This window comes from Misgurnus anguillicaudatus, chromosome 18 (assembly GCF_027580225.2).
Source record: "Misgurnus anguillicaudatus chromosome 18, ASM2758022v2, whole genome shotgun sequence".
Lineage (NCBI taxonomy): Eukaryota > Metazoa > Chordata > Actinopteri > Cypriniformes > Cobitidae > Misgurnus > Misgurnus anguillicaudatus.
The window spans coordinates 33909847-33930788 of record NC_073354.2 but is presented as its reverse complement, the minus strand read 5'-3'; the positions used below and the strand labels follow the sequence as shown (position 1 = coordinate 33930788).

The 20942-nt window shown below is 39.0% G+C and overlaps 1 protein-coding gene across 1 annotated transcript in view; it reads right to left on the bottom strand.

The window, feature by feature from the left end:
- atad2b (ATPase family AAA domain containing 2B) overlaps window positions 1-20942 on the bottom strand; it is a 133028-nt gene that overhangs the window by 22565 nt on the left and 89521 nt on the right. The window contains exons 25-26 of the mRNA XM_055185682.2: window positions 3813-4388; window positions 3479-3591 (exon numbers count right to left, since the gene is read on the bottom strand). Of these exons, the coding sequence (XP_055041657.2) occupies window positions 3479-3591; window positions 3813-4388 (689 nt within the window). The remainder of the gene's footprint in view (window positions 1-3478; window positions 3592-3812; window positions 4389-20942) is intronic.

The window sequence follows — 20942 nt, the reverse complement described above, 5'->3', positions numbered from 1 at the left end:
TTGATGAACTTGATAGCAAATAATTACATGGAAATGAATAATTTTGCAGTAGAATGCCTTCACAAATAACGATATAATCTCTACACTAATGAGACTCCATCGAAATGAGTTGAATGATTGGAGTGAATGACTTTCCCTTCTGGAATCAGCACATTTCACAAGTGTGTGCGGATAACTTATCATTTGTGATGCATCGAAAAGAAACTCATGCCCCCAAACTTCTGAATACAGCCTTTGATCGGAATACAAATCCTGCTAATAAGAAAGTGCACAACTGGGAAAAACAAATATAAAACTTTGTCTACAGCTAATTATGCAGTTAAAGGGATAAGTTCACCCAAAAATGAAAATTCTGTCATTATTTACTCACCATCATGTTGTTACAAACCTGTATAAACCGATCAGAGGCCCAATTGACTTCCATAGTAGGAGAAAAGAATACTATGGAAGTCAATAGGGCATCTGATCACTTTCCTTTGTGTTCATTAGAACAAAGAAATGTATACAGGTTTGTGACAACATGAGAGTGAGTAAAAGACTTTTCATTTTTGGGTGAACTATCCCTTTAAGCTCTGCTGTCTGAATTTCTCTGTGATTCAATTGGATGGCACATATCTGAAAAGTACTTCCTTCATCTGGAAAACTCTAATCTTATAGGCTGGCTTCAGTAAGAGCGCACGTTTTCTTATCAGTCCGTCTGGAAACCAAGCTGTGATTACAACATTTTAGGTTGATAAAATGAGCACTATCACTAGATTTACCTGGAGGTGGGTGGGTTCCTGCAGAATAAACTACAGGGTTCCCACTCCAAGTCAAATGTAAAATTTCCTGACTTTCATGGGCTAAAAAGCCGAATTTCCATGATTTATGTCCAGGATGCCGTGAGCCTGGATAACGTAGTGTACATCGTGAGTTTATAAAAATGTAGCTTAAAGGGGGGGGTTAATGGTATTTCAAGCAGTCTGACTTATTAACACAGTTATAGAGTTGTTTCCTCATGCTAAACGTAGGCAAAGTGTCAAAACAGCAGTTGGACGTGTTTCAGAGTATTTCTGTGCCGAATGCACTTCGTCAGGGTTCGTACAAGTTTCGGCTAGTTTTTTTCGATTATAGTTCTAACTGACGTTTCAGGGGTTTTCGATACGTATCACTTCTTTATATGGGCTTCCGCCGGAAACTTCCCCCGGAAAACCCCGCCCAGCCGTCAGTCAGCAGGAGACGCTAGAGCTTGCTAACAGCTTATCACGCCACTCAGCTTTGTTTAATTTCAAAAGTCAACAATGGCACAACAAGAAGTGTGTTTTTGGATGTAAGGAGAAGACATCCAGCCTTATGGAAACAATGGATATAGTTTATTATCCGGATTAGCAGCGGAGTTTTGCGTGTGTGTTTGATGCTGTGGATTTTCAGAACCGGGTCATGAGGAGTTACACGTGGTAAGTAAGACTTATGTCTTATGTTGGAAATAGACGTGTGTATATTATATAAATGACACGAACATGTAGTGAATCATAAGTTAAAACAGTGTTGTATAGTGTTGCATGACTCGTACTCGCTCCTCCTGCGGTAGTAACTCCTCCTTCTTCATTTTTTCGTACGTTATCGGAAAGATTCGGTAAAGCTAATCTTTCTTTTATAAATCTGATTAAACTAAAGACTCTTCAGAGATATAAAGGATGTCATAGTACTCTATAGGTACTCCAGATTAACATCAGAAATGCAGAAACAGCGTGTGTTACGTGAGCTTTAAATGCGTGAAATGAATGAAGAGTGCCAATAAACAGCTGTTTGAATTGTAGTCAGGGGAGGCTTGAACCTAAAAATGGTATTCCTTACGTCACAACTTAACAAACGGATTACATTCTGATAAATGGAAACAAACACTTAAAGTGCACCTATTTCATTGCTAAAAACAATGCTATTTTGTAGATTTGGTATAACACAATGTGTTTGTGTGGTTTATGCTTAAAAAAAACATTATTTTTGTAGCTCCAGATTTCAATCTCTTCCTGAAACGCACGGATTTGAAAAGCGTTGTGTCCTCGAATCTGTATGTTGTGATTGGACTGAACACCTCTGATGTCAGCAGAAAATGTGACGCTCCTTACCATGTTCGAAAGATTCGCTCACCATGCAATGCTAACAGGAGTTAACTTACAGGCTGAGTCCAAGCGGGAGGAATTATGATAATGTCGCTCTTTACAACATCTCCAATCCCAGGAAGTAAACTGTTGCCTACAATCCGTGTGTTTGTTGTAGTCCAAGAAAAGAGATTTACGTAGGAGACGATAACTCACGTCATCATTTACTTTGGGGTTTGTACCTTTTGCATATCGTACTAATGTGTACTACACTTACACAGTTACACACCAAAGGAATGTAAAAACGTGAATCGGACAATAGGTGCTCTTTAAAGCAACAAACAAAAATCCCTGATATTCCATGACTAAGACAAAAAAATATTAAATTCCCTGACTTTCAATTTTTGGAAAAGACCTTTTAAAATTTCATGATATTCCAGAAATTTCATGACCCGTGGGTACCCTGAAACTACAGCATAGACAAGATTTGCACTTTAAGCATTGTGTTTCTAGTGGTGCAACTTAAAAAGTTACTTTGGTCCCGTACACACTGCATATTAATTCGGTTGTCACTTCACCTTTTAATGCTTAATCCTGTTCTGTACACACACAGTTAAGTAATTTACGCGACTGACAACCGCATTCTACAACCGAATTAACTTCCGCAAAATGCAGGTAGTGACAACCGCATTTACAGAAACTCTGCATAGTGTGTAAACAACCGAACTGAACAACTAGTAGTTAATAAAGTGTTTAAACGTGCATCACGGACATGACAGGTCTTTCTTTTGGAAAAATAAGTACCTAGAAGTGGTAAAAGTTGTCTGTATGCGCGGTGCAGAAAATGACGGAGGCACGAGCATTTGCTGAATAGTGTTGCCAGATCTTGCACAAAAAAATCCAATAATAAACTGAAATAAATACAAATGCTTTCCCCTCAAAGATCAAAATATCTTCACACTTTAATAGCAACAAAAACGTGATCGCTTAATGAGCCAAAAGCCATAAATGGTTAAGCACCAAAACGAAATGTATGTACAAAAAAGGCGAGGACCTGGCAACACTGCAAGACAGCGTGCTGTGGAGCAGAGCAGCCACACAAAAGTGTACAATACACAATGCCAAGATGGAGGTTTATTGCAAAACATAATGCTGTGAAATTATTTTGGTCAACGCTGTAAGTGTTAAGCACACGAGACTGCAGAACGTTGCTATGGTTATCTCTGTGTCATTCATCACATTTTGGGGAGTGAGTCTTGTTCCGTACAGACATTAAACGAACATTTAGGGGATTCACTACCGCATTTAAATGCGGTTGTCACTCCCAAAAGTTTGCAGTGTGTATGAGGCCTTTATCTCATAAATAAAATGTAAAAACATGCTGTAATTCTTCTTACCTTGAGCCGCTGATGGTCAACCACAAGAGCAGGAGGTAGAGGTTCCTCGATTGTGATGGTCGGCATCGCTGACTGCTGCTCTTCTGATGGGCCTTCAGCACATTTTGATGCTCCTGGTAACCCATTAGCAAAGTTACATCACATTAGGTCAAAGTTAAACAAGTTAAACACCTTGTAAAAGAAGATCGGCAGACCTGAACTTGTAGGAAGAGTTGACCCAGTAATGAAAATTATTTCTAACTCACTTTAATGCCATTATAGATGTTTGTGACATCATTCCTTTAGCCAAATGCATTTAGAGTTATATTAAATTCAAAGTCTAACCAGGTCGTACCTTCACCGCCATGGTCTGTATCACACACCAGTGACGCCTCCTCCTTTGCACTGCATTCTGGGTCAGATGATTCTTCATGCTCCACTGGTTTTCCCACAACCGCATCTTCTGCGACAGACCCCATACCTACAATCACCTCCTTTCCTCCTCCTTCTGCTGCTTCTTTACCGCTGTCTATGCTGTCCATGGACTCATTTCCATTTAAACACTGCTGAAGAGCGGGAACCACAGGAGCCACCTTCAACTCCTTACCGACGAATGCCCCACCTGATGGGGCCCCGTCGGTCTCCTCCTCACCCGGAGGGTCTCGGGTAGCCGTGGGTTCACACGAATTCTCCTCCTCTTCCGTGAAGAGGGCATGTCCATTGGCCTGGAGCGGCTGTTTGTCATGGTGGATATCCATGGCGTCACAGGAAGACTCGTCCTGGGTGAGAGCATCGCCGTGCACCGTTGCAGAGTCTTCTACCCCCTCTTCCTCCTCTGGTTCATCATCTTCCTCCTTTTTGTGACTCTTTTTCTTCCTGATGATCCCCCGCCCCCAAATCGGTCGTCTCCGCAATTTGCGCTTTATGTTATCTGTGGATAAAGAAAGATTAAAGCAATTATTTTTGCATTCTTCTGGGTGCTGTTAGTGGCACAGAACATTAACTGTGACAATGAAAACAAGGATCTAAAGTATCAGTACAATATCATGAGACGGAGAAATGAAGCCTTGCGGTTTTAATAACTTAACATCACCGTTTCACTCTCCAATTACAAGCGAAATCCCTTTTAAAATCACGGGTGTTGGAAGCAGGTCGGAGCTTTCATTAGACACGACTGACTGCACCATGAACTCCTCACCCTTACGTCTCACAGTCCCTCGCATGACAGCAGGAAAGAAAAAAAATCGTTGTCATGACCGTCGCTGGGGAGCTTGTGCCGAGCGTTCCAGAACCGTGGGGAAAAAATACACAGAAGCGGGTGGGCCAATCTGTTAGCACTACACGACACCTGTCCACTGTGTAATTGGTCGAAGAAGGGGGGCTATGGAAAAATTGAGGGCGAGCATTGTTCAGCACGCAGGAGGCCATGCTTAAAGCTGTAATTGAAAACAATGGAAGGCGGCCCAGATGTGCTTCATATATCAGGGCCCAAAAGGACCGGGCTAATTTTCCTTTGCCGACTGCCTGCATTTCCTATTGGACTTTCACTCACTGAGCAGTCACACTCCACTCACAATAATGGATTCCCAGCCCACCCCTTCCATTCTAAATAGTACAGCGCTTTTTAATCGGAGAGGTTGATTGCCAAACACTTGGTGAACCCTTTGGATTTAATCAGAATGATGAAGTGATGTAAAATACACAGGGAGAGAGACAACTTGGAGAGAGAGACCTCAGAGATTGCCAACAGATGGATTGAGTGGAAAGAATAAATGGAGACGTAGCATAAGTGAAAAATCAGTGGGAAAAAATATTCCCGTTTTCAAACGTCTAGTATAAATGTCGGGGTGATCGCTGTAAAACTTTAACAGGCTCGATTCCACACATTCCTTTGGTTCAAAGCGTCTTGGGTTCAAGAGTTAACTTTTTACTGTTGTTTTCCCTCTACAGTAGCTGGTTTTTTATGACACCTCCTCAAACTACTCTTGAAGGTTGACATTTTTGGATATTAAAATTCCTTTTTTGAAAGGAATACGAAAGGAATAATTGATGGCGGGCCGTTGAATTATTAAAAAAATAATGCACACCCAAAGGTGGTAATGGGGCACGTTGCGAAGCGGTATCCATTATTCCGATTATACCACAGTTACAGACATTGCTCTGGTGGTTAGTTTAAGACTTTTGACAGGTTAGGTGTGCATTAATCAAAAAATAATGCATACCTGTCAAACAACTTATCTAAGGCTGCATTGATTAATCGCGTGTCCTGTGTTTCATGCACAGCTCAGTGTTTCCCACAGGATTTTGAGAGACTGTGGTGGTGACGTCACCCGCTAGAAGTTTCACTTCCACTCTTTGATCTGTATCTGTATTTGATCTGTATTATATATAGAATTATATTTTAAGCCGAATTAAGCTGTTTTAAATAGTGAAATAAAAATGTAAATGGGAATCATGAAAATTCTATGTGTGGGGGCCAGTGTTGATTCTGTGGTGGGCTACCACAAATAAATCAATGTATGGGAAACACTGCGAGCTTGTGCGTGTACTACGGCATTTGGTCAGTAAGAAGTCCTTATCAATCTAAAATTGAGTCGGAGTCGTTTATAACGTGCATTTAAAAAAGCAACACTCGTTAAACAAACTCATTCAAAATATTCTTTATTATCATGAAAATACCTGAAACAATTTGAAGAACAGCGATATAAAACATTCCTACAGACATTTCCTGGAATAGCGTTTGTAATGCTGCTACTTCTGTGGCACAAAGGGAGTTTCTGCACGAGAGCGCCCCACTGGCTTTGGGATTTTAAATCAAAATCGATCAAAATTGAGTCACAACCTTGAACTTCGAATTAAAAAATGGAATCGTCGATGCTGCCACGCCCCCATGTCACGTCCGGTTGGCTTGCCAAGCTTTTGTTGTGTAAACACAGATGTGGTTCCCCGTACATTATCTAATCTGAGGTACTGAACACAATGTTTTACATCTTTTCTGACTTCTTGCGCGAACACACGGTGTACAGATCTATTTTTAGCCTTTCATTGATAAAACTATAGCGGCTGATCTCCGCCGTTTCATTTTGCAAGCGTGTGAAAGTTGCGCGATCGTATTTCATCAATTGCGCTGAAAATTCAGAGAAAGCTCTAACATATACATGTACAAAACACTGTGCAGCATGTTTACTTACAACACAAGCAGCGGACTCTGACATAATATTACTTTGCGTCCTTATAAACTCGTTATTACTCCCGCCTGCGTTTAAATGACAAGGTGCAAAGTACTGACAGGAATGTTCATCTGAAATGAAGTTTCGTTTTATCAGGTATGTGCGTGCGTGTACCATATTTTCCACTGGCAGCACAACTAACATGGCAGGGCATCCACGGGATCAAGGTCAGATATTATATTTCATAAAAGTTCAGTCTAAAAATGGCATAGCAGTTTTTGTGCTTAAAAAAAGGTAAATCGAGAATCACATCATGACCTTAGAAAATGTAATCGAATCGAGGATTTGGAGAATCGTGACACCCCTATTTGGGATGTGCTGGGATTTCACCGTAACTCATTAAAATGCATCCATTGAGAAAACGCATATTTGCACGATTAATCGTTGCAGCCTTAAACTAATGAGAATAAAGCATTCAACATTAAAGCTTTTGCGCCCATGGCTGGCGTATGTTTTCAATTGTTTTAAATGGAAGCATAGAGTTTTTCAAAAAAGCCAGCAGCCTTTTTAGTATCTTATTAGTCAAAATCAATGTCTTTATTCATAATTATGTCCTCATTGGTTTCAAATGACCTCTGCTGATCATCTGACTTTGTAAGCTTAAAATTACATTGAACAGGTAAGTCCAAGGGGGCTTCCATGTCGTTCTGCCATATTGAAAAACTATAATAGCAGAGAGGGACAAAAAGCACTAGCCTACCGCAACGCGTTTTCATTCAGAACATATGAACCATCTAAAACGGACAGGAAATCAGGGAGTACATAACGGATACCGTATTTAGAACACGCATTAGGAAAAGCGAGGCGCTAGAGAGCACTATTCGTTTAAATGCAAAATACAATTTCAACACTAAATGGGGGGAAACCTACTTACTGTTCCTTTAAAAAAAATGCAATGAAATATTTTCACCTAAAGCCCTGGGTATACTTTTATCATCATATTTTAAAAAGACTGCATTGGATAAAAATAAAATAAACTGAAATGTTTGTATTAGCCCAAGTGAATAAGAGCTTGCATGTCTCTCTCCCTCTTTCAATGAACTGCGTGTACATAAAGCACCTTTTCATGTACAATATTTCTTGAACTACTGTTTAAAGCTGTTGTTAAAGCCGTTACAATTGCATCACATCTATGACAACTGACAGGTATCAAGTCAAGTCAGGTAGCTTTATTGTCATTTTAACCAGGTATAGCAGTGCAGTACATAGTGAAATGAGATATTTTGTTAGACCATGGTGCTATTTACAGACACTGAGCTACATAAAACAACACATAGCTAAAGACTAAGAAGTAGTTTATACTAGCTACAGTACAGTGCATGTGTGCAACCTACAGTCCCAGACAAAAGACAGCTTTTGTTTTCTTCTTTCTGTTTTTATATGGTATCCTATGAATTTTTTCTGTGTAAATGCACTTTCCATTCTTCCCAAACAGATCAATGTATCTTCTTGTGGCTTAGGGTAAAGTCAATATGTACATAAACAACAATTTGGTACAAATATCGGCTTTTAAAGACATGGTGCAACACGCCTCTAGTCTGGCGTAGACCACCTTCACATATTTATATTGTTAATAATTCATTGGAATTAGAGTATGTGATGCATCGAATCCCATCCCCACGAGATGCAATCGAAACGTTTCAGGAGGCAAATGAAGATTCACAGCTCTATTATTTGAGCATAATATAAAAACTCCCTATGGCACATAGAGCTATCCAAACTTTGTTCTGTTTCTTTAAACATTAATACAGCAACACTGAGTCAGACATAGCGTGAGACTCTTTACAACCTCTTTTTAACACCTGTCTGCTTTCATCAATACCACTGTCTATGTAACACTTGGAAAACTTTGCTTAAGCTGCACAATGGATTCATAACGTCCACAGCAGGACAACAGATCTCAGGCAATGTAACGATATCAATTACGATCATAATGCATGTGTGCAACATCTGATTGCGAATACAAACGGACATCAAATGAAGCGTATCTAATAAGCCTCAATTTATAAAGATTTAGAAACCGCATGAAACCAAGATGCACGTAGCAAGCAATTTACGCAAAGGTCATTTTTTTCTCCCCACAGCTATTTCGCTTCTTTGGTGGCCTAATTTGACATTTCGGCCAAATCATAGTAGCACAATAGCCGTGACTCACTGTAAAGAGACCCATGCAGTGCATCAGACCCTAATGATCCATAATTAAATCCACAAAAGCTCTGTCTATTTGTGTGTGTTCAACCAGAATGCTGGCCTTATTACTGAACGGCACTACAAAGGAACTGGAAAATGCCAGACCGGGTGGACGGATCGACAGAAGGGAAACAGAAGACGTGTAGTACACCGGAGGACATACTGTACTGATGTGTCCCGATTATATCTGCTGCAGAATGCAGACACCGTCGTCGCCAAAAGAGGACATCCGAAAAACCACTGAAAGAGAGTTAATGAAGATGGCAGCAAGCGTTTATGTTTTACTAAGCCCTTTTCACACAGAGATTATGGAAAATGCGTCCGGGATTTGTCCGGGATCGCTTGATTTTTGGTGCATTCACACTGCCAATGACTTTCCAGAATTTTGAGCGGAATTTATGCATTCACGCACATCCCGTAAAGACAGGAGCGATCCCAGAACATTTACAGGACATGTTTGTGTTTAAACAGAAACCTCTTACAATTTTATGGAAATTTTCTGTGACCAAAGTGCTGTGTGAATAGGATGCTAGTCTTTAAGCTCTTAGTCCACAACCAACATGGAAAACAGCAAAAAATTTCAAATTGCGAATATTTTTCCCTTTGGTTTTAAAATCAGATCGATGGCACAGCCGAAGATTTGCAGTCTTGTGAACCTGGTTTTAGTGGTAGTGCAAAATGCAAAGCGAGTATTTGTACCCAAACATCAGCTAAAATCATAAAAGACAGCTTATCTCTTTATTTCACATCAGCCAAATGATTTTTTCATGTCTACTAGGTAGAGAGAAAACAAGTTTAATGTTTATTATCGAGATAACAGTGCAGTCTGTGACACGTTAAAGCCTCTTTGTTTTTCATGCCAGAAGATGTTTTAATGACAGACTGTCTGTAGCGACTCAATAACAGGGTTTATTTCAGATAATACTGGTGTGTGTCTATCAAAATTATTATAGACAAACATGTTTGGGTTCCTAAGAAAGAGAGTAGAGGACGTATAAAATAAACTATAGAAGTAGGTTCACAAAAATGACTTCACAATCAAAAGCAAAAAAGAAAAACAACTAAATGCGAATTAAGTGAGTTTCCATCAAGTTGTTTGAGCGAATGATGGTGGTATTAGTAACATAGTAACCAGCAGTAAATAAAACAGGGCATGCTTGGAAAATGAGACAGGGCTGAATTTAGTTACGATTGGGCAAGTTATAAATTTACTAGCAGTGGAGCTTGTAATGCAAACTGAATGCTGTGTACAGAAGAAGAAATGTATCCCACGCTGGGAAAATGAGTCGGAATGCGCACAGGCTAATTATGAGCTACAGGCGAAAGAAAGTATAAATTTTAGTCAGAAATTTAGGTTTTCATAAAAATAAGTACATTAAGCCCTCATCTAGTGATCCAAATGTTCTAAATAGTTATTAAAGCAACACTATGGAGTTTCCATGTAAAAATGACTTACAGCTCCCCCATGTGGTTGAAAAGCGCAACAGTGCCTGGTATCAGACACTCTTCTGCAGGCAGGGGGAGGGGCGGGGCTGTGTTTCCTACCCTCCACCGCCACTTCCAGAGGGTGCTTGTAGCAGCTAGGAGGCTGCTCAGGTTGCAGCAACAGTACAATTTGTCCAGTTAAAAGTTGTTCTATAACTGAAATAATTTTAGAGACATTATTTAAAGGTAAAAAACTACATAGTGTTGCTTTAAATAGGGATTTAACAGATCGCAGTTGATCCGTATGGATCACGACCAACAGTTCGGTTTGCATGCAATTCACGGTTTAATACGCAAACTTAAATAGGGAAGTTTATCATTTGCATGTGTTTCAAAGGCTTGCAAATGTTAACACTCAAGTGAACTGATTGACCAGTTTTCTGTACGCACATGCTTGTGGTTGAGGTTAAATGTGTCCGGTCCAACTCCAATCAGACATGATCATCACAGTATGCCCTTTAATGTGTAAACTTTAGAGAGAGTTGCGCTACTTTGTCTCATACTGTAGTTGATTAAAATACATTTGGTGAAGAGAGCACTAAAAAGCAAAGTAATTTTCACTTTATGTGGAGCGACTGTTTATGCCGCATCTCCTTCCCAAAGGTTGGAATTCGTTCTCCACCGATGTGCGCGGACACGTTCAAGTGCACTCAAAAGTGCATACACAGAGAAACGCATTTCAAAAAGCAAGCTATCCATGAGCATTTTGTATTTCATTTTGTGTCCGCAAAATTTAATATTTTTACGTGAATGTGCATCAATTTGTACAAACAGAGACATAATTCTGTGGTTATATTTTGTATCATTATTTCACAATTTGTGCACGCAAAAAAAGGGCGTGCATTTGTGGAACAGGCGACGTGTGTGCATTCATCCTGTTCCGTTCATACGGATTTTGAGAAGAAAAGCAGTCACCACTAAATGGCACCATTAGGTGGCAGTCTAATCTGGCATGCACACCAGATGATGAAGAGGCGGCAAGCATGAGTGATCAACATGATAATTACAAGTTAATGCAAAGACGCGAATAGGCATTCTCTGCGGGCGCTACGGGCGAACGGTGCAGAGCACGCGGATGGCGCGTTCTACGCAAATTGAGCGTTGCCGCGTGAAACGTGCCAATTGAAAAATCTGAACTTTGACGGACATTTGCGGCGCGATAACCAATCAGGAGCTTGCTCTAGTAGTGACGTGATTACACGGAGTCGCAAAAGCCCCTCCCATGATGCGAATTTCTGTGTGAATGTCTCAAATGACTAGAATTTCACGCGCGAATGAAGCGAGTAAACTCAAAATGTTCATGCGTCCAACTAAGCGCGAATAGCGCGTTTTTGCCGCCTTTACCGCGGCTGGTGAATGCACAGTTATAGAGTTTCACACTTCTGTCAAAGTCTGTTCCCTTTATGTTTCCCTTTAGTGTAGTGTTTTTATAGCGTTATGTTTTTTTTTATATATATTAAAAGTTTTAATGGCTTGGCTACTGAGATGTATATGTGGGTGATTCTCACGAAACCATTGAAACACCACGGCACTAATGATTTTAGCTTTAAGATGTGTAATATAGTAACATTAAAAAGCATCAGAATTAACACAATACTGTGTTCTACCTTGCACAATGTGTGATTTCAACATAAGAATCTATAATTGGAAATTTTATCTCATTTTCTGCTGAAATTCTCATTACCGCAATGTGTCCGGCTGTGTTTGAACATGCGTTATGTTGTAATTTAATCAAATTAACACAAAAATATTAAGAAAAAAAATAAATGGATGTTTTGCTAGACTACTTTAGATGACAGAAAAAATATTTACTGAATATTAATGTATAATAATAATGAAAAAAAAAATAGGAAAATTATGTGTCCATGCCTGATGTTCTCATCCTCCGCAAAACTTTTTGAGAACAGTTTAAGCACAAATACAGAATTTTAATAAAGTTTGATTTTGAGTGACCAAGCACATGGACCAGTTACTTTAAGATGGCTACCAGGTAAGATCATTTTTATACAGTTAATTGGAAATATTGTCTTGTCAGAATGCTTACACGACATTTTGATTATCATTACCGCAACAGATGCTTATTAAATGTTAATTTAATTAATAGAAGCATAATACTTTGATTTTAAATGCATGTGCAGAATCTCCAAATTATGTTCTTTCAGGTTTGTCATGTCATTTTGAAAATATGTCAGTGTTGATGTTTTCTGAGTGTTGCGGTAATGAGATTTTTTAGGACTAATTTTTTTTAAATGATGTTACAAAAAGTGTTAAATGATAATTAAAAGTTTTTTAATTAATTTTAACATTTAATCCAGACTTTGTTTTTCAATGTCTGGTGGGAAAAAAAGTAAATTTAAAAATAATGTGTGCATGTAAGTAATGTATCTTTATTGTTCTTTAAATGGTAAGGGATATTTATTCCAAATTTAAAGTTTCCGTCACTTTCTTAAGCGATACTTCAAAATGCGCATAAAACAGGGTGATGGAAACCCAGCTAGTGTCACAAATATTCCTTCATGCCAAATTTTCTGATGCTTAATATTTAGTCTGAGTAAATTTCAAGCAAATCATTATCTAAATTTGTGAATCAGTTCAAAGAGATTACAGTTTAATCTCGCTCTGACACACTGAGCTTTGTGGGAGCAAACTTCACATAAAGCAATCGAACCAACCGCAATGTATCCAGCTGGCTAGAATAACTAATAGATATTCTCTGATGCCACAGAAAACAGAATATTCTTAGACAGTCAAGCCAAAAGTTTCTTTCTTTCAAAGCCCGGGATCCAGGTTTAGATATGCTAAGGTTTAAATCCCGGTGGTGCTGGGCGATGGTGAGCTGGGCAGAGAAAGAGCTGTTACCAAACGGATGGATCTGGACTTCAGCATCTCCTTCAGAAACCATAGAGCAGAAAAAACAAGCATAAAGGATGGAAAGAGAAAGCTCACCAGGGAGGACTTCTCACAAGCTGAGCTTTTCACAGCCTGGCTGTGTTTGTGAATGGAAGGGGTGTTGTTCAACGGCTCAGAATAAACCAAAAAGCACAGGAAAGATATTTCAGATTCGAGTGTGTGATGACGACTGAAAAATAAAGTAAAAAGAGCTGAGGGAAAAGAAGGTGCTAGAAAAACACAACGGTGTGCAAGATGTAAGTTAGCGTACGTGTTTATGGTCCTTAATGTAACCCCTAAAATATCAGAGGCAGCGCTTTTTCATCATCCGTGTGTGTGTTTGCAACATAGACGGTTTCATTTATAAATGTCACCTTTCTAAACATGGTGATAACTCATAGCTCAGCTCCCTTGGCCACGTACAGGCGACCTTTCCTGTTACTCCCGAGGAAATGAAAATATATATTTTTTTTAAATCCAAGTTTTATATAAACAAGAACGTGACAAGGTTTTATAGTAGGGTCGGAGTAAGAAAAGAAAATGCAGAACATCTATATTAAAAAACATAAAATAGCATTCATGCAATTATACTTTTAACTTTACCAACCTATACAACTGCAGTGAGACTTTAGTCATTATGCTAATGAGTTTGCTAATATTAAAATAAGAAAGCTGTATCGCATCTAAAGCATTCACAGATGTCCCCATGTCATTAGAGAGAGAGGAAGACAAACAGAGGTTAAAGGTCAGACGTATGCAGGTGTCAAGTGGCTACTGTGGTCATTACCCGAGAGAAGCCCGGCGCTGGGCAAGACTAAGTTGTCATTCCGCACTCTTCCCACGTTTAAATAATGCATGGGAATTGTCGGAGCATGAACACAAAGTCCCAGACGGTTTTTATAAAAATGTGTGTGTATGTGCAAGAAACACTCATCTTAGAATAGCTCAGCACTTTGTAATAATTAAACCTGCCACTGCATGCATATTTCATGCAGTGCCGAAAAAAACGCATCCGCTCGCCCCCACCAGTACCTGTCGAAACACCTTATCTTACATGTGTTAATTGTTTTACACCCAACAAATGCCAAATCAGTCATTTTACAGGGCGGTCTTCTAGCGACACCTTTCTCCGTGAAACTCGCATGATGCAACAATGTGAAAGCATTTCTTGCTGGTCATAAGGTAAACAAAGATAGATTATTATTGTTTGTATATTTAATATCTCCATTGTACATTTTGAAATTAGACCCAGAGTGTTTATTAGCCCATAAACTTAAAAATGTTTAATGATGCCAATGTTTAAAAACAATCTCATAACACTAGACTATGACAGGAACCGACTGCAAGAACCTTAAAGGGGCGTGTACACCAAAGCATTTAAACACGGCTGAAAAACGGCAGGCGGGTGCCGGCTTTGGTTGCTATTAGGGATGTTAACAATCAATCAATCTTCGATTAATCGTCGATAAGAATTAAATCGATAAAACTTAATGATTGTCGAATAAGCAAGATCATACACGTGTGAGCGGCGCCTGCGCAAAACACATACAGCCGGAGAAAAAAATTAAGCGCCTGCAACCGCACAGAAGTTAAACTAGCCATGATCACAATGATGCTCGATGCCAAACACACACATGGGCTTTTTAACGTCATGCGAGACAAGGCTGGCAACAACGTAACAAAATGGCATCCCAAGTGGATCTGATAGGGTCTGATACAGAAAATCCAAATACGGTTGGGATACTGAAAGTAAAGACCCTCTTTAGGGAAGCCTGCACGATTAACAAGATTAGCATAGCAACACAGGGAAAGAGACCAGAAGACCGTTTTTAATGAACAGAATAAAATGTAATCTTAAAAGAATAGTCTACTCATTTTCAATATTAAAATATGTTATTACCTTAACTAAGAACTGTTGATACATCCCTCTATCATCTGTCTGCGTGCACGTAAGCGCTGGAGCGCGCTGCGACGCTTCGATAGCATTTAGCTTAGCCCCATTCATTCAATGGTACCATTTTGAGATAAAGTTAGAAGTGACCAAACACATCAACGTTTTTCCTATTTAAGACGAGTAGTTATACGAGCAAGTTTGGTGGTACAAAATAAAACGTAGCGCTTTTCTAAGCGGATTTAAAAGAGGAACTATATTTTATGGCGTAATAGCACTTTTGGGAGTGCTTCGACTCGGCTGCAGTATCACCCTCCCTCTCCCATTATGAGAGTGTGAAGGGGAGCGGACTTTTCAGGCGAGTCGAAGTGCTCCCTAAAGTGCTATTACGCCATAAAATATAGTTCCTCTTTTAAATCCGCTTAGAAAAGCGCTATGTTTTATTTTGTACCACCAAACTTGCTCGTATAACTACTCGTCTTAAATAGGAAAAACATTGATGTGTTTGGTCACTTCTAAGTTTATCTCTAAATGGTACAATTGAATGAATGGGGCTAAGCTAAATGCTATCGAAGCGTCGCATCGCGCTCCGGCGCTTGCGTGCGCGCGCACAGATGGTGGAGGGATGTATCAACAATTCTTAGTTAAGGTAATAACATATTTTAATATTGAAAATGAGTAGACTATTCCTTTAAATTCCGTCAAGAAAATGTAAACTGTAACTGACTGTCGATCAATGATTAACATATATCATCGATCATTATTGACTGGCTGAGGCGCTACAAGCTAGCCAAGTTGACTGTTGCATGTTTGTTAATGGAAGTTTGCCATCTCCATAATATAAGCATCTTTGCTGAAAGTACGCCACAGGTCTAAGCTTAGGTCACGACGGGAAAAGTGCCCTTCTTGGAAATAATTACAACAAACGATGTATCAACGACTCGGAAAACGAGGTGAAGAACTAGAAAAATAACACTTGATGATAATAAAATTTTTATTTTGTCATGGACGCATGGACTTTCAAATGGACTGTAAAGTGCCCATGTGAGGCGGAGTATACACTTAGGCATTATATTTCATTACGAGATAAGTTTAAATTGATAATTTTATCAAAACACCAACTACATTGACTCATTTTAGAATCATGCTAGCATTTAATTTAGACAAAATAAAATATTCAGGGTTCCCACACCTTAGTTAACTTCAAATTTAAGGACCCTTCAAGAATTTCCAGGTCCAATACCCTCAAATTCAAGGACTTAATGTGGGGACACATTTCAAATGAGAGCAAGGTTACATCGTGTTACCTTTTTTGATAAATTGTTACAGTTCGTTTTCGAGGGAACTTGCGCTGCGTCACTGCGTTGATACTTTGGGGCCGCCTCCAGGGGTAAGTGCGTCTGAATGTGTATATCAAATTCAACCAATGGTGAGGTTTAACAACAAAGACAGGGTGACGCAGGAGCCAGGAAATATATCGCTATCTAAAATATTGCCAAAGACGACATTACAGGGACGCAGGAAGGATGGCAAGGGAGACGCAACGTCTCGTTCCCTTCTCAGGGAACAACAGTTACATACGTAACCCAAGACGTTTTTATGTGTCAAATACAAACTATGAAAAAAGCATTTTGGTATGATATTGGCATACATAAGATATAAGCATTTAAAGCAAACAGTTTAGCACGTGTGCTTACAAGTCTAGAATTTTTATGATATTATCCTACACTACACAGGGAATAATACAGATTTTTTTCCAGAAAACTTCTTGCATAAAATAGATTCAAGCACTTTCAATGACCAGTATCTATGTATGTATATTTTCAAAAACTTCACAGGGCCTTGAATTTTTTCATCCAGATTCACAAACTTTCAAGGATTTCAAGGACCCGTGGAAACCATGAATATTTTAGTTCGAGTGAGGAAGCTGGCATTTTTACGCACACTTATGTCATTGGCTATATGCCACTGCAGTAAAGGCTTATTTCACTATTACAGTTAACGATTATTCAATTGATTGATCGCTAATTTAAACGATCATCGAATATGGGAAACTGCATAAATTTACATCCCTAGTTGCTATGATACTTCTGCTTTGTTCATCAGTCGTTGAATGATGCGCCGGTTGGTTGTTGTGATATTTGTCCTCCAAAGTGATCGGATGGGCCATGAGCATTTCACCCAAAGTTGAAAATTTTTCAACTCTCTGCACTCAGCGTGGACAAAACCCGCCAGCTGCTGGCATTTTTGAAAAGTGCTGTTTCTCCATTGGACACAATTGAAAGCATACAACAGCCGCCGGTGAAAACGCCTTCGTGAGCACGCCCACAAACTTACATTACTTGCTACTAAATTGAAACAAAGTCCGGCAGGCAAGTAGGGACGTTGATTTTCAGGAGCAGCTCAATATTCCAATACATCATTGTCAGACATTTTTGTGGCTTTACAATGGCACTAATTCCTAGTATTATTTAAATTCCAGCACAGTTGTGTAGGTGTGTCACACGGTGAATGTTATTAAACTTCCTATAATAGCGAGCAGGAGAAAGCCGTGTCAATCGGATCTGAGGTAAATGAGCTCAACAGAGGGGAACAAAGAGAACAGGAATGTGGCTGAGGTCCATCTGCAGAACAGCTCACGGCTCTGTTCCAACATACCCAGAATGAATTAAAAAGGAAGATTAATCAAAGTCAAAAGTTTTCACTCTTTTAGGGGAAAATTATGAGACTATTACTGTACTTAGTGGTGAACTTAAAAATATTTCTACAAGCATCATCAAACATATTCAATATGGAGGAACATAGTTTGCAAACAAATTAAAAACGAACACACATAAGTTTTGGTAATTGAATACTAATATTTAAAGCATGAAAGAAAAGCCAACAATCTAATCAACATCTTTACAAAAGATGCTGCTTGACATGGATTAGCAAGTGCTCGAGAGCAATCAAAAACTAAATGCCCAGTAGCATAAAGTTTCTAAAAGTGAATACACTGAATACTAAATACAGTGAACACTACATTTATTTTAATGACCTTGGAAAATGTTAATGCATGGGCTGAATCTAACTGCTCAAAATAAACCCCAATAAGGTTACGTCCACACGGCACCAGAATGCATTTGTCAAACTCGTATTTGTATCCTTAAAGTGATATTCTAGCCAAAAATCTAAATTACCACGACTCAAGCAAACCGAGATATGCCCATCATCTTTCAGACGAACACGTTTGGAGTTATTTTAGTATTTTGTCCTTGCTCTTCCAAGCTTTATAATGGTAGAAAACAGGGATCTGGGAAAAACTTCTGATTTTAAACCCCCCAAACACTGCTACAGATGGGTAATAAAGGTCATCTATGAGTAATCAAAAAAAATCAATTTCAAACTTTATAAACTGTAATAACTAGCTTCTGGTAACAACGTCATCTTGGGGCATTGTTACTAAAGGTCATTTAAGGACATAAGTGCTCGCCTGAAAGATGGACATGTGTATCTCGGATAGATTGAGGTTGAGTAAATTATGGGGTAACTTATTTGGCTAGAGCAGTGCTTCCCAATCCTGGTCCTCGAGCACCCCCTCCCAGAGAGTTTTAGATGACTCCTTATTTAAAACACACGATTTAACTCATCAGCTTGTTAAGGAGAAATGTTTACCATTTTGGAAGGAGGCTGATAAGTTGAATCGTGTGTTTTAAATAAGGAGACATCTAAAACTTTCTGGGAGGGGGTGCTCAAGGACCAGGATTGGGAAGCACTGGGCTAGATTATCGATTTTATACGGTTGCATTCACATGCAGTTCTGTAATTTGTTATAAACGACTCAAAATCACAGTGATTTTAGATTGATAAGGACTTCTTTACTGATCAAAGAGACGTAGTACATGAAAGAGCTGTGTATTATATCGCCTTTATGATACAGAATTATTGGTGTGTATCGCGATTAATCGTTACACCCCTACTCATACCTAGGGCTGTGACGGATCACAAAACTCACGGTTCGGATCACATTACGGTTTTTAAGGCATGGATTGGATCGTTTTTTGGATCAGTAAAAAAAGATGGGAAAAATCTAATAACAAATAAAGAAATTGCAAACATTTATTAAAAAGAACAATGTTGCACATTAAGTAAGGTCCAAAATTAGCATTAGGTACAAATTAAATGAATTTATTATCATATTATTCACTGTCTTCATTATACAAATTAAATATTATTATTTTTTTTTTTAGAGCCACCGAAGTGATTTTCTCTTTGTCTTGGTTTGTTTGAATAACATTAATGACACAGACTTAAGTAGGTTTATTGAGGTTACTGTCTCTTTAAGAACAAATAAGCACAGATTTCTGACTCTATAATTCACTTAAGACATAAACAAATGTTTCTATTAGAAAAAGAATACTGTGAGATCATTTTGTGTGTTTGTGCCCTGTCAAGAACAGAAAGATTTTATGTTGGCTTACTTTTTGAAATGCGTCTCTCCGTATATCATATGCACTACTGAGGGCACTTAAACGCATGCGCACACACAGGCGGAGGGCAAATTCCAAACGACGCTTAAGGAATAAGATGCAGCATAAACAGTCGCTTCACATAAAAACATTACGTTGTTTATCATTGCTCTATTCAGCAAACGTATGTTAATCTACTACAGTATGAGACACAGCAGCGCAACTCTTTCTATAGTTTACGAATGTGGAGTTCTGATCTTTGAAGGGATGATTACACCTGACTGGAGCTGGACCAGACACATTTATCCGCATATGCGTACAGAAATCTGCTCCCTTTAGCGCCTTTTTGTGGTTAAATTGTTTAAAATCACTTGAATGTTAAAGCTCACGTAACACACGCTGTTTCTGCATTTCTGATATCAATCTGGAGTACCTATGGAGTAGTATGACATCCTTTATATCTCTGAAGAGTCTTTAGTTTAATCAGATTTATAAAAGAAATATTAGCTTTAACGAATCTTTCCGATAACGTACGAAAAAATGAAGAAGGAGGAGTTATAACACGGGAGGAGCGAGTACGAGTCATGCAACACTATACAACACTTATAACGTATGATTCACTACATGTTCGTGTCATTTATATAATATACACGCGCCTTTTTCCAACATAAGACAGAAGTCTTACTTACCACGTGTAACTCGTCATGACCCGGTTCTGAAAATCCACCGCATCAAACACACACGCAAAACTCCGCTGCTAATCCGGATAATAAACTATATCCATTGTTTCCATGAGGCTGGATGTCTTCTCTTTACATCCAAAAACACACTTCTTGTTGTGCCATTGTTGACTTTTGAAATTAAACAAAGCTGAGTGGCGTGATAAGCTGTTAGCAAGCTCTAGCGTCTCCCGCTGACTGACGGCTGGGCGGGGTTTTCCGGGGGAAGTTTTCCGGCGGAAGCCCATATAAAGAAGTGATACGTATCGAAAACCCCTGAAACGTCAGTTAGAACCGTAATCGAAAAAAATTAGCCGAAACTTGTACGAACCCTGGCGAAGTGCATTCGGCACAGAAATACTCTGAAACACGCCCAACTGCATTTTTGACACTTTGCCTACGTTTAGCATGAGGAAACAACTCTATAACTGTGTTAATAAGTCAGAATGCTTGAAATACCATTAAACCCCCCCTTTAACATTTGCAAGCCTTAAAAACACATGCAAATGATAAACTGTCCCTATTTAAATTTGCATATTACTCCGCGAATCGCATGCGAGCCGAACCGCGAGTCATGATCTTACGGATCAACTGCGATCCGTCACAGAACTACACTCTTAGAACGAATGTGTT